Source organism: Onychostoma macrolepis, chromosome 06 (assembly GCF_012432095.1).
Source record: "Onychostoma macrolepis isolate SWU-2019 chromosome 06, ASM1243209v1, whole genome shotgun sequence".
Lineage (NCBI taxonomy): Eukaryota > Metazoa > Chordata > Actinopteri > Cypriniformes > Cyprinidae > Onychostoma > Onychostoma macrolepis.
In genome coordinates, this window is record NC_081160.1 from 24,058,294 (window position 1) to 24,071,492 (window position 13,199).

The 13,199-nt window shown below is 36.8% G+C and overlaps 2 protein-coding genes across 2 annotated transcripts; both read right to left on the reverse strand.

Moving 5' to 3' along the window:
- Positions 1 to 1,634: 1,634 nt before the first annotated feature.
- Positions 1,635 to 3,838, reverse strand: hdhd3 (haloacid dehalogenase-like hydrolase domain containing 3). Its single transcript, XM_058780189.1, has 2 exons — positions 2,587 to 3,838; positions 1,635 to 2,309 (listed from the first exon to the last, which is right to left on the reverse strand). The coding sequence occupies exons 1-2, from the start codon at positions 2,914 to 2,916 to the stop codon at positions 1,914 to 1,916; spliced, it is 726 nt and encodes a 241-aa protein (XP_058636172.1). The 5' UTR covers positions 2,917 to 3,838; the 3' UTR covers positions 1,635 to 1,913.
- Positions 3,839 to 3,978: 140 nt separating this feature from the next.
- trub2 (TruB pseudouridine (psi) synthase family member 2) lies at positions 3,979 to 8,520 on the reverse strand. The gene is made up of 9 exons (XM_058780188.1): positions 8,298 to 8,520; positions 6,157 to 7,790; positions 5,867 to 6,001; positions 5,432 to 5,506; positions 5,281 to 5,342; positions 5,008 to 5,089; positions 4,840 to 4,912; positions 4,587 to 4,723; positions 3,979 to 4,495 (listed from the first exon to the last, which is right to left on the reverse strand). The coding sequence occupies exons 2-9, from the start codon at positions 6,272 to 6,274 to the stop codon at positions 4,134 to 4,136; spliced, it is 1,044 nt and encodes a 347-aa protein (XP_058636171.1). The 5' UTR covers positions 6,275 to 7,790; positions 8,298 to 8,520; the 3' UTR covers positions 3,979 to 4,133.
- Positions 8,521 to 13,199: the final 4,679 nt, after the last annotated feature.

The following is a 13,199-nucleotide window of genomic DNA, read 5'->3' on the forward strand; positions in this document are numbered from 1 at the left end:
AATCTTTAGGTTAAAATGCTTTTCACGCTAAGAAAAAAAAAAAGTTCTTTGGTGGAACTGTGCGCTGAAAGGTTCTTTGGAGAACCCAAAATAGTGGTTCTGTTCTCTTCTTTTGGAGCCTTTATTTTTGTATTTCGCATATTTCATCTTAGCTGCTCTTAACCTCGATCTCCTCTCCCTTTCTTCTTCTACCACGATCCTCTGTTGATGGGTTTCCCAATCCCATTAAGGCTTTCAATTGGATTGCAGCACAGCCCCTCATAGCCGACTGGCTGAGCCTCTAAAGCCAGCTTTGTTTTAAGCGCACTGCTGAGGGAACTCCAGCAATATACACAACACGCTTACGGAGCAGCGAGATAGAAACACAAAAGAGAGGATGTATTCCAGTTGTCGATTATGTGAACATCGCCTGAGGAAGCACTCGGGGAACAGCGGCTCTTTACGGGCATATGGAAATTCACCGTCTGTGTCCTGCTGGTGTTTGTCCTCATTTCATAATTTTCTCATCGTATGCAAATTCCACAATAATTGAAGAGCATGATCATATTTTATTTTTTATGCCATTCACATTATTGCTCCAGTTTGTCAGTCTTTTCATGTCCAACAATTGCTGGTATCTGCTGGAGCAGATGGGGAGGAATAAGAGTATTTGGGTATTAGGGTTAAGTGATCTCCCTCTCCACCATCCATCCACAGCAGCCTTGGCGCTGAAACAATGATATCAGCGCTCTACAGAAAACTACCCCTTTTGTCTTTATATTATTGTCTGAACTATTTCACTGAAGAATTCATATTCTGATTCATTCATGCCAGTGATGTAAAAAAACAAAATAAACAAACTATTAGATTATATAAATAATTTTGTTTGCTTTTCAGCTTATGTTATCGGGCCATGAAAATTCATAAAGTACAACTGTCGCACCAACTTTACCTAATAATGTCCCTCATTCAGTCCACTACAAGACATTTAATACAGCGCCCTCTGCTGAGTTTATAGAAAACATTAAGTAACACGTTCTTATGCGTTTTTGTCTTTAACTATAGATTATTTAATAACCAAATACACATTGTTATCAATTTATTAATTGTCAATTGATCATTAATTTCTGTATATATATGAAAAGTTAATTTGCAAAAACATCCGTTTTTTAAGAATTTTCAAAAATCATTTGAGTTATCTGATTTTGCAAATAAACTCTTTATATATAGGCTATATATATATATATATAGAGAGAGAGTGAGAGAGTGAGAGAGAGACTATCAGTCAAACCTTTATATTTCAGACCACAAAACCAGTCATAAGCTTTCCATTGATGTATGGTTTGTTAGGATCGGACCGTATTTGACTGAGATACAACTATTTGAAAATCTGGAATCTGAGGGTGGAAAAAAATCTAAATATTGAGAAAATCACTTTTAAAGTCGTCCAAATGAAGTTCTTAGCAATGCATATTACAAATCAAAAATTAAATGTTGATATATTTACAGTAGGAAATTTACAAAATATCTTCATGGAACATCTTTACTTAATATCCTAATGATTTTTGGCATATGTGCAATTTAAGACTGGTTTTGTGCTCCAGGGTCACATATCTGACCAGTATTTTACCAGATGCTATATCTACAAATGAGTGGATGACAATCAGACAATTTTCACAAACAATATGTAATTTATTGGCAGATTAACAATAAAATAATGTATTGGCAGTATATTACGATTTCATTAAATCTAAAACTTCTAAAAGAACATGATATTTTGTTTTCCAGTCCCACATTCTTATGCCTCAGCTTACATCTTGTGTTTCATCATATGAAACGTGCATCTGGAAAAAATATGGTCCATTTAAAAATGTGTTTAATCCTGTAGCAACATTACATAATCATCAGCTGCACTGGATAAAATGTGTGCGCACTCAGTCTGTGTCCTGTTTTAATCGAGCTGGTAATTCATCTAGGCTCTGTAATCTATGCTGTGGAGGAACATCGAGGTGCCCATGACAGTCTTGTCTGTCAAGCAGGTAACCTTGAATACCCAATGAGCGTGAGGTCAGGTAGTCGTTCACATAATGGTCCCCAACATGAACTACACTGGAGGCTGGTACACCACACCGTACCAGTGCCTGGGTAAAAATAGCAGGGTCTGGTTTAGCAACCCCAGCTTCTTCTGAGGTCAGGAGAAATGAGAAGTGAGCGAGAAGTCCACATCCCCTCAGGATCCCTTCCAAACGCTTGTCGAAGTTGGACACTACACCTTGATTGAGTCCTAAAGCGGTGCAGAACTTGAGGGTGCTATTAGAATCAGGAAACACCTGACGGTGACACAATTTGAGATTATAAAAATCCAACTTCCTCATTTTAAAGTCAGAGTAAGATACTTCAGCATACTTGCCTATCTATATTCAAGCTATTTCAATTTGTCATTTTAGAGGATAAGAGAGGACTGGCAATGGAGAAGTGTATTGAACGAGCGCCCCCTACAGGGGATTCAGGAATTAGTAATAAAAAATACACTTAAAATACTGAGTTTGAAAGAAAAAAATATATATTTTAAAGGCTAAAATATCTGAGAAGTCAAATACCCCTTACCTCCCAGTTTTCTGGTCCACAAAATTTGTGATAGAGGTTGTTGGCGAGTCTATCCAGTAAAGCAAGATCATCTACCCCACACTGGGCAAAAGTGTCCCTCACTAGTCCAGTCCACCACACCTGGCTGCTCATGCCCTGAGCTCTGCCATAGTTGGGAAATAGGCGTGATTGATGCCGGTAAGCCTGTCTGAAAGCAGTTTCTACCTGCGCAGCTGGCAGCTTGAGTCCTGCTCGCTCTGCTTCGCTGCAGTACTGCTCTCCAACCGAGCGCCGGACCTTTAACAGAGTGTCCTTCACATCCCATAACACCCAACGCACTGGCCCTCGCATCACCTACACGGCTGGAAACCGACACGTCTTATGCTCTGATAATAGCAATGACACTCAAAACCTACAGAAGGTAACGTAGGGTTAGAAAGCAAGGTGATAGAAGGTAAACAGACTGGTTACTAGAAGTTGTTTTCCTCAAGGGGGCGCCAGACGGCTCAAAAGCCGAATCCCACACTGAACCGTATTTAAATCTCTGCGCTTTTTTGTGCATCTGGGGATATTTGAACCCTAAAAACACTATCCTATAAAAATAAAATAATTTGAAAGATTGGACAATTAAAAAGATTCTGACATAAATTGGAAATTTGCACCAAAAATTTCAAATGAACCACAGAAACGCTTCATCCAGAGTCCATTCCGAGTAACGTTAGCGATGAGAAAGGCATCCAGTATCGCGCGAGGACGTGCTACTTCCGCAGAATAATTATTTACAGCCGAGTATAGAAATGTAGAAACTTTAAAAACGGTTTAACTTAAAATACATTTTGTAGAAACTAATCATGCTTGACAAATTGGAGAGAATTTCTGGGCCACCAAGTCCCGTCGTTTTGACAACCCTACTCGGCTCCTGCTAATAGCCTTTCTACCCATTATTTCTATTATACAGTGAACGAGTTCTTCATTACAAATGTCCGTACAGGATTAGGTCAAGCGAACAAGGGTTCCACTTTTGAAACAAGTTCTACTATAGTTGGGAAACGCTTTCTATACCTGTACAGCCGATACTTAGACATTTACGTCAACACGTTTGTCTTCGGTCCTTGTACAACAGATGATTTCTTGAAAGCAGGAAATATCATGATATCACACAGGGTTGACTGTATTTGTGAGCACATCTCATAGACTCCCATGGTTTTTATATCGGCCTAACCCTACTCCAGACATAACCATCACAGAAAACTGTGCAGCACACTCGATTTAAACAGAAACACGATTTGACTGATTTATAAGACTCTTTAACTAGTGAGGACATTTAAAAGTCGTCATAATATTTCACTACTTAAATGTGAGGACATTTGGCCCTCACAAGTATAGCTAAACAAGTACACACATACAACCTGAGAACAAAACTAAAACACAGTTTTAATGATGCACAATGATGATCGTATAACAAATTCATAAATTATAGTGAACAGATAAATACGTTTTAGAATTCAGAAATCAAATCATCCTAATTGAGGCAGATGATTCGTTTAACTTAATGTTTTGTTCTCCCCTCATTCTGTGTCACAGGTGTCTCTCTGTCCACAACTGCTTGAGAGTTCAACATGCTCTTGATTTATTTGCTCAGTTTGACTTCTGGTTTGCTCTTGGACCTGTGCGCTTGAGTTCAATTGCCCAGCAGTCTGCTTGAACATTCCTGACTTTCTGATTTTGCGAGTAGTCTTGCTAAAGTGAGCAATAGCTTGTATAATGCTGTCAGCAGTCCAGTGTTGTCGGGTGAGTGTGTTCTCTACTTTGAAGGGACCGTCTCGTGTGCGGCGCACTCCAGAACAGACTGCAGACGTCCGCAGCTCTAGTCCCACCTCGTGAATCAATTTACGCAGATATTTCTGAGTCTCATTCACACACTGGACCTCTGGTTTGAAGTGAGGAAAAGAAATGTTAAAGGACACATGGTAAACATAAACTTGCATACAAGTATGTAATATATAATTCAGCGTACTAACCTAATGTGAAATGCGGTGGACTGAAATGTATGCATCGCAGACCAGTCAGAATCGGTGGGCTTTTACCATGAGGATACAATAAACCCCTCACTGCAAGCTCGTAAGCCTCCTGAGTGCGCAAATCCACCTGAGAATACCTGCATAGAGACAATAATAACATACTAAGAGACATGCTATGCATAAACCAAATATTTACACATAGTCAAACAGTATGAAATGTAATATGTAGAATAAAATTCTTATAGCGACTCACGTAATTAAGGCTTTCTGGTTGGCTCCCTGTATCATGGCAAGAACTCTCTCGAGCTTATCTAGGGTAACGTGGTCTAGACAATAAAGACACAAAGTTTACTACAAATTCTTAGTCTGTATATTATACATAACAAATATGATAATTATGATATTGTAATGCACACATTACCATATGTGGTTTTTTCAAGGACTCGGCCTGTGTCAGTGAAATTATCAGTGGCTTTTCCAAACTCCCCCTTAAGTGTGTAGTCCTTCAAATATAAAACAAACACAACAGTCTGCATACAATTGTCTACTAGACATTAACTAAGAGTCCTGATTTGATCATCACTTAGTACAAATTCATAATCAATCAGTGGAAAAATTATAGGCATAATAAAAAAATAGAACAGCAGCTAAATGTTAGATGAATTATTACGTAATATAAAAATATGACCTTTACCCGAGTTACATGTGATTTGCACAGATGCTCCAGCACTCCATTTCCTTTCCCAACGCCTAAAACTGAGGTAGAGATATGAGAGAATTGAGCACAGAGTGCATTCCAAAATAAATCACTTGAAAACATAAAGAGTTAAAAAAAATTTGATCACCCAACACCCCAGACGAAAAAGCATCCAATCGATGACCAACTCCGACGTGAACCTTATGAAACTGTGGCCCTGTCACTACAGAGGAAAAGCAAGTTATCACCTTAAAGAGAACAATGCATGACTGATTTACAGTTATGCATCAATCATATATATATTAGCCATGCAAGTATAACTAAGATTATTTGCATTATTTTCATGACAAATATGCATGCCCCAATTCTCATCACTGCAATGAAAATCTTAAATGGTGAAATATACATTACCGCAGTATTTGTTGCACTGCCTATAACGGATACTAATTAAAAAAAACTAACCAATCTATAATTAATTCATTCTTGATGATTATGAAAAAAAAAAATGTCATAATGCAAAACTATTAATGGTTATAAAGTGTTTATGTAATGTGGACATATTTTTGAAAGTTTAGCCACTAACCTAGAGGATGGTCTGCCAGTGTGGGGACCATAGAGGGTGATAATACGAGATCTTTGGAGCTGCTGTTCTCTCCAGCGGACAGAAGCTGGAAGCGCACTGCAAGCTGAGGAGCTGGTGGAGGACAGGAGTTCAGCGCTTCAGGGGAGAATGACAGGGAATGCATTGAAGGAAGAGAAGAAAGTTACAGTTTTTAGTTGCACTAACAATCATGTAATTAAATTAACTCAGAATTTATCACGAAGGTAGTCGTTATCTATAAGCATTTATTTCACAAGTGACACAGACACTACCTTTTAATAAACTGGATTCTACGCCGTCACGAACATGTTTCCAGTGAACTCCATGCGGTTTGTACACAGCAAACAGTCCATCCATTTTACGGAAAAGACGTACAGCCTGAGTGGTCATCTTTGCTCAGAAACAAATGTTACAAGCATCAATATAATCTTAGGTAAATAAACAGGGAAGCAAAAATTCACATGCTGCTGTGCTGAAATTCTGGCGTGACCTTCTTCTTCTACTGGCCTTACAGTCTTACAGTCGCATCAGCGCCCTCTACTGGACGAGATACTTCAGTACTTCCAGGTAAATACTTCAGTACCAGGTAAATAGCGCGGTAGCATTTTTTATTTTATTTTAAAGAATTTACCGCAAACCTAATTACTACTAGTACTATGCATCAAAATGTTGTCTCCCCATTATAAATGTCGTAGTGAGCGGGAAGTGTTACAAGATCTAAAATTGGAATCAAATTAGAATATTTTTGTGGGCTGTAGCCTGTTCCTTACAAAAATTACCTGTGGTATTACATGTGGTAAAACATTAAAAGTACTACACAAAAAGTAATTATGTGGTATTGTGTTGTTTTTTGGGACGCTTTACCACAGCATTTTTGTTGTACTGTATGTAATATATCTGTGATATTCCTGTGGTACTACTGTCATATTTCTGCAGTAATACCTGTAATAGTCCTGTGGTCCTTTTGTTATATTTTTGTGGTATTCCTGTAATAATTTTGCAGGGTTTTTTATGGTAACACTTAATTTGCTATGATATTATTGCAAGAAAACCATAGTTTTTCTGTCATAAACCTGTGGTATTACTAGTATACTTGTCATAATCTTAAAAATGTTACAAATACAAAAATGTGACACACCATACTACATCTGCCATATTACATTTCAACATTTATTCACCATGTGTAACAACATAATCTGTGTACACTACAAAGTTGGGTATATGACACAATAAAACAATATAAGGCACAATTAAACAAAGCATGAAAATGCAAATTCACAGTATTCAAACATTAACATCTCACAATTAAGCTTTCGCTCATTTGATGTGAACAGCCTCTCTCAGGGATCCTGTGTCCACATTAGGGAAAGCATTGTCTCGCGTTGCTAGAGCTTCAGACTGACGGCTTAAGGTCTGGAATCCATGGCAGCTTTCATTGGCCAAGGCCCGCCCATGAGGCCGTTTGACCGACATGTCAAACAACCAATCACAGTTCATTTCGTTCAGCATCATGTTTCGGGGCGTGGAAATGTCACCACAATAACAGACCGGTGTGTAAAACTCTCGGACGTATTTTACAGATTCTATGCCATGAACTTTAAATATTTCACATACTTTTAAAAATCCAGCGGTTAGTTGATCCTGATAAGCGCTCGTCATCACAGTTGTAAACATGACAGCTTTCTTCTTTCGTGAGGAATTCGGCGTCACGGCATATTTGTACCGTATTAAAGATTGTCAAAAAAGAGCATACTTACTGAGGCTGAGCTGACAGTCTTTTCAGCGTCATCTGAGCTTTTTCGGTTTTACAATTCTTCATTTAGCTTACCGGGTACATCAACACCAGGCTTTATCTTCCCAGTTAATCTATCTCTCTCTTTAAGCAGGTTTTCATCCAGGCCTGACTCTGTAATATAAAAACACGTCAACAATAGGGTTGTCAGCTGATTGAACTTAGTAGCTGAGATTTTTGTTTTAAATATGGGAAAAAAGTAGATTTCTGCAGCAGCACTCTTTACGTTACTTGTTTAACTCACACAGAAAACACGTGATAGTGTATTACACCGAACTCAGTATGAATCGTATTAATCAATTAAATCATGAAAACTGGCTATACTATGTACTGATCCACCAATGTAGCTCAGTTCACGAACATGACACTATTGAGCCAGGCCTTTTTGGACAATTTCAGTGTCCAATTTATTAACAAATAACTCTTATGAACCCGTTCATTTAATGAAGAGCTGTATGTTATTTCCAGTCGGTCTAAATTCGTTATATTGATACTTACTGTCTCATCTAAACAGAGTGATATGTAATCGCGTGGTAAATTAAACTAACAAATACAACACAGGTAGCATAACATGCACATAAAAGTACAGCAGAAGCACTTAATCTACGTGAAATTACACACCAGCAAAAACTGATAAACTGAGACGTCTGGTTTCTCGCAGCGGGCCAGCTGACGATTACTTCCTCGGAGAAATACCATTCTTTCTTAATTAATGTTTCGTCGTGAATGTGCGTGTCTTCAGTGTAACTCGATAGACCTGTTTCGACTGCGTTTTCTTCGAAAAAAATAAAATAATCAGAAACGCAACATTTTACAAACTGTATGGTTCGCGGTTGGCGGTTGAGAACGGCTTGACGTCACGGTTCAAAATCCAAAAGTGCGCCAAAGTCTGAGCTTCACCATTGCCATGGAAACGGGCAGCAAGCAACATAGACATAATAAATACATTTCAAAAGATGGTTAAACATATCTTAACTTGCCTGAACTTGTTTCAGCAGCAGTGGTTTTGCATGTTGTTTTCAAAAACCTAAATTCTATCAAAAGTCAAATGCAATGAAATACAGTCTTATATTTCCTGGAGGTTGTTTGTTTTGTTTTTTTAATTAAAAGTTAAAAAAGTTATGGTTAATATATTATATACTATACATATATACATATACACATATACAGTGCTCTCCACTAATATTGGCACATTGATAAATATGAGCAAAGGCAGCTGTGAAAATAAATCTGCATTGTTTATCCTTTTTATGTTTCACTCAAAAAATTCACAAAATTCTAACTTATCATTGTGTGGGGAGAAAATCTCATGATGAAATAAATGTTTTTCTCCAATGAATGTTGGCCACAATTATTGGCACCCCTAGAAATTCTTATGAGTAAAATATCTCTGAAGTATTCCCATTCATATATTTTTTTTATTTTTTTTATTTATTTTTTTAGCACACCAGGTTGACTAGGAGCATGAAATTGCCCAGCCATAACTTCCTGTTCCACAGGATTATAAATATGAGGAACACAAAGGCCAAATTCCCTTAATCATCCATGAGGAGTAAAACCTAAGAATATAGTTCTGATGTGCAGAACAAGATTGTTGAGCATCACAAAATAGAAAGTGGCTGTAAGAAAAGAGTTAAAGCATTGAAAATCCCCATTTCCACCATCAGGGTAATAACTAAGAGGTTCCAATCAACTAAAAATGTAAAAAATCTGCCTGGAAGATGATGTGTGTCTATATCGTCCTATGCACGGTGAGGAGGAGAGTTTGAGTGGCCAAAGACTCTCCAAGGATCACAGCTGGAGAATTGTAGAGATTAGTTGAGTCTTGGGGTCAGAAACCTAAAGAAATATCAAACATCCCCAACATCACCACATGTTGTTCGGTAGGGTTTTAAGGAAAATTCTCCTCACTCATCCAAAACAAATTCCAGCATATTCAGTTATCAGACACAACTGGAACTTCAAATGGCACTGACTTCTATGGTCAGATGAAACTGAAAAAAGAGCTTTTTGGCAGCAAACCCACCAGATGAGTTTAGTACAAACAGGGATAAAAAAGTACCCCATGTCCACGGTTAAATATGCTGGATCTTTAATGTTGTGGGCCTGTTTTTCTGTCAGAGGTCATGAACATCTTGTTCAGATGCATGGCATCATGGATTCTATCAAATACCGACAGATAAAAAATCAAAACCTGCCACCTCTGTTAGAAATCTTATAATGGACCGTGTTTGGATCTTCCACCAGGACAACAATCCAAAACATCAAAATAAACACAAAAATGGGTCACTGAGCACAAAATGAATCTTTTACCATGGCTGTCCCAGTCCTCTGACCTGAACCCTATAGAAAATGAGTGAGGTGAACTAAAGAGAGCTGATGGAGCTGTGAATCTGAAGGATCTGGAGAGATTCTGTATGAAGAAAATGGTCTCTGATCTCTTACCAGGTGTTCTCCATACTCTTCAGGCATTATAGGAGAAATATCAGAGCTGTTACCCTGGGAAAAGGCCGTTGCAATAATTGAGTGCCAATAATTGTGGCCAACATGAACTAGAGAAAGCATTTATTTCACAATGAGATCCCCCACTTTCAATTGTTTTACTTCAGTGATAGGTTGGAATTTTGTGAATTTTTTGAATGAAAGACAAAAAGGATAAACAATGCAGATTTATTTTCACAGCCACCTTTGCTCATATTTACCAAGGGTGCCAATATTAGTGGAGGGCACTGTATATACTATACATATACATTTGATAAGATGAGTGTAAAACAGTGAAGTCAGCATTTCTTTTAAAAGGGTTAAATAGGGTTATTCCTTAAGTGTGTAGAGATATTGTGAAAGATCTGTGTGCCAGCCTGCTATATGCCTTTAGTTACACCACTGCCATCATATTGATAGAGCAGGTGTGGTTCACATTACAATAAATACACAAAATTAGTAAATATTATACAGTTCACACAATGCATTTGTATTCTGTAATGCTGCAGGCTAAAGGCAGTCATAATGAAATTAAGCAGGTAAACAAAGTAAATGTTGAACAAATAATATAAAGTGTGTTCACTGAGCCTGATTGTGACTGTGTTGGGAAGCTGGTCTATTTAAACAGTCTTCTCCATTGTGAAAAACACCATCTAGAGGAATAAAACAAAGCTTTGACCTTCAATTTTGTCATAATTATTTATTGTATAACGACCTGTCAAAATGAACCCACATACAAAAACAACAACAAAAAAAATTAATTAATCGTTTACATAGTTTGCACATTGAATAATCTGACAGAGTGCTGATAAAGAAGTGTAATGGGGTAACAAGCATAAATCTTGGTGTGGCTGAACAGTTTATGACCTGTCCCAATAAAACAACATGGTTTATTACATGTGCACGTTGGCTGATTATGCATAATTGCTATAAGTTTATGTTTTAACCAGGGGCGTCGTAAAGGGGGGTGGGGGGATTGGGGGAGAGGTTAGGAAGATTCCAAGGCCCAGCGAGGGAGAGGGGGCCCGAGAATGTGGAACGCGATCGCGGGGGGCCCGAGTCAATGATGTTCAGGGGGCCCGGAAACCATAGCAGCGACCCTGGTTTTAACATTCATTTGTATTTACCATTGGAATCAAATAAGACCTGTACACTCTCCTTAAAATTACAGGAAGAACAAATAATGTTAATTATTATTCAACCTTAAACATTGTATTGAATGCATTGAACACTTTAATAACGGAATGCATGTTAATTTAACTTAAAGTTTATTTGGACAGAGAAAAATCCTCAAATTAAATTACAAATGATTTACTATTTTCAAATCATTTTTAATTGTTTTGAAGCAGCAAATACAAAAATGCCATTCACGTTGTGAATTAATTAATCTTTATTACACTTGTCATAGATCATGGGTCATTAGTCTGGTAATTAACTGATTAGATGAATCAGGTAATATATTAGGCAAGTTTGGACTTAGTCTGACAAGCACTGTTTTAGATTATTAACTGCTACAGCATGCAATGTATCAACAGGTAAAAGATGAATTCATCTAATTGTATTTGCAAGAATGTTAGAAAAACAGAAAATATCTGTATACAAATTTAGTAAGATTTCATAAGAAATGGAACATTTGTAAAGAGAAAAATTAAATAAAGACAACATATACAGTAGTTTTTGTAGAAAGACTGTAATATATATGCACATACATACATACATACATTTGTTTTTCTTTTTATCATATTATCATCATATAGTCATGGTCTTTCTTTTCTTCTATTTCATATTGATTTTACTCTTTCATTTTTATATACCCTCTGTAGCCGTAGCGTCCTGAAGTTTTCCACTAAGGAAAATGATTCAACAAAAACTAATTATTCAGTGGAATGGAAATGAAGCTTTGAACTTTTATTTTGCTGGAACGGAAAATGGAAATGTATTTAAATATGTTCCTGGTAGAGGAAAAAGCTTCTTCCTCATACTACTTTATCCAGTATTATGAAATGTGCTGTACAAATAAAACTGCATTGAAATATTTGAACTGAAAATAAGTATACTGTATATTGTATGATGTAATACTGTGTACACATACACTCATATAGTTCAACCTTTTCTTAATGTCTTACCAAATAGGGAACACAGGAGCAAATGCCCTCACAAGAAACTTATAATTCAAGAGCTCTAAAAGGAGGTATGCAATTGTTTTCTTCCCATTTTAGCATATAAATGAGTCATTCCACGAAACCGGTACGATTTGGACTTGCACATTTTTAGATTTTTTACCAAAAAATATTACTTTTCTGAACACCCCACAGCATTAATGACATATTTAACTTCCTGAAAAACATATTTTCCCACCTCAGGCATCAAATCTCTATTATTATTGGTCATTACTGTAAGATATGGGCACTATTAATCTTCAACCCCGTTATGGACATTATGGGAGCTCTCTGAATATGATCATGAAATGCATTTGTAATGAAATTAACATTTTCCTATTAATCAGATGTCCCTCACACTAATTCAGTATTTGCAAATATAAAAGTTACATAAAATCTCACACTTTTGCTATGCTAAAGCATGAAATGGAACTTTTTGTGACAGCAACCTCATCATTTTTGATCAAAGAAGTGGGATAACTTCAGAATTTGAACTAAAATCAGTATTCTTATGATTGTTCTGAACATTTCAGACTGAGTTCAACAAACATTAAAATGACTTTTTCATAAACTTAAAAAAATAATTCATAAAAATGTAGGTGTGACGGGGTTGAGACTAGGGTAACGGGGTTGAAGAGACAGCTTAACATATAAATAGTTGTTTTTTACTCAAATTCACTGTAAGATTTTCTAAGATTTTTTATAAACACTGTATTTCATTATGTGACCAAGAAAGACAACAGATATAAATTGCAATTGAACTGAGTTTTATTAACCCGACTGCAGGAAAAACAACAATAACATAGTATACATTAGAACATTATAAACTGACTGAATAGGTCATCAAAATAAAACATATAACTTGTGTGGCATTCAATATCTG

Excerpts from the sequence above, each read along its gene's own strand:
- hdhd3 (XM_058780189.1), bottom strand. The coding sequence starts at position 2,916 with ATGCGAGGGCCAGTGCGTTGGGTGTTATGGGATGTGAAGGACACTCTG. Across the intron at positions 2,310-2,586 it reads GTGGACCAGAAAACTGGGAG|GTGTTTCCTGATTCTAATAG; the intron begins GTAAGGGGTATT and ends TGTCACCGTCAG.
- trub2 (XM_058780188.1), bottom strand. The coding sequence starts at position 6,274 with ATGACCACTCAGGCTGTACGTCTTTTCCGTAAAATGGATGGACTGTTT. Across the intron at positions 5,090-5,280 it reads GCAAATCACATGTAACTCGG|GACTACACACTTAAGGGGGA; the intron begins GTAAAGGTCATA and ends TTATATTTGAAG. Across the intron at positions 4,913-5,007 it reads CCTTGAAAAAACCACATATG|ACCACGTTACCCTAGATAAG; the intron begins GTAATGTGTGCA and ends TTTATTGTCTAG.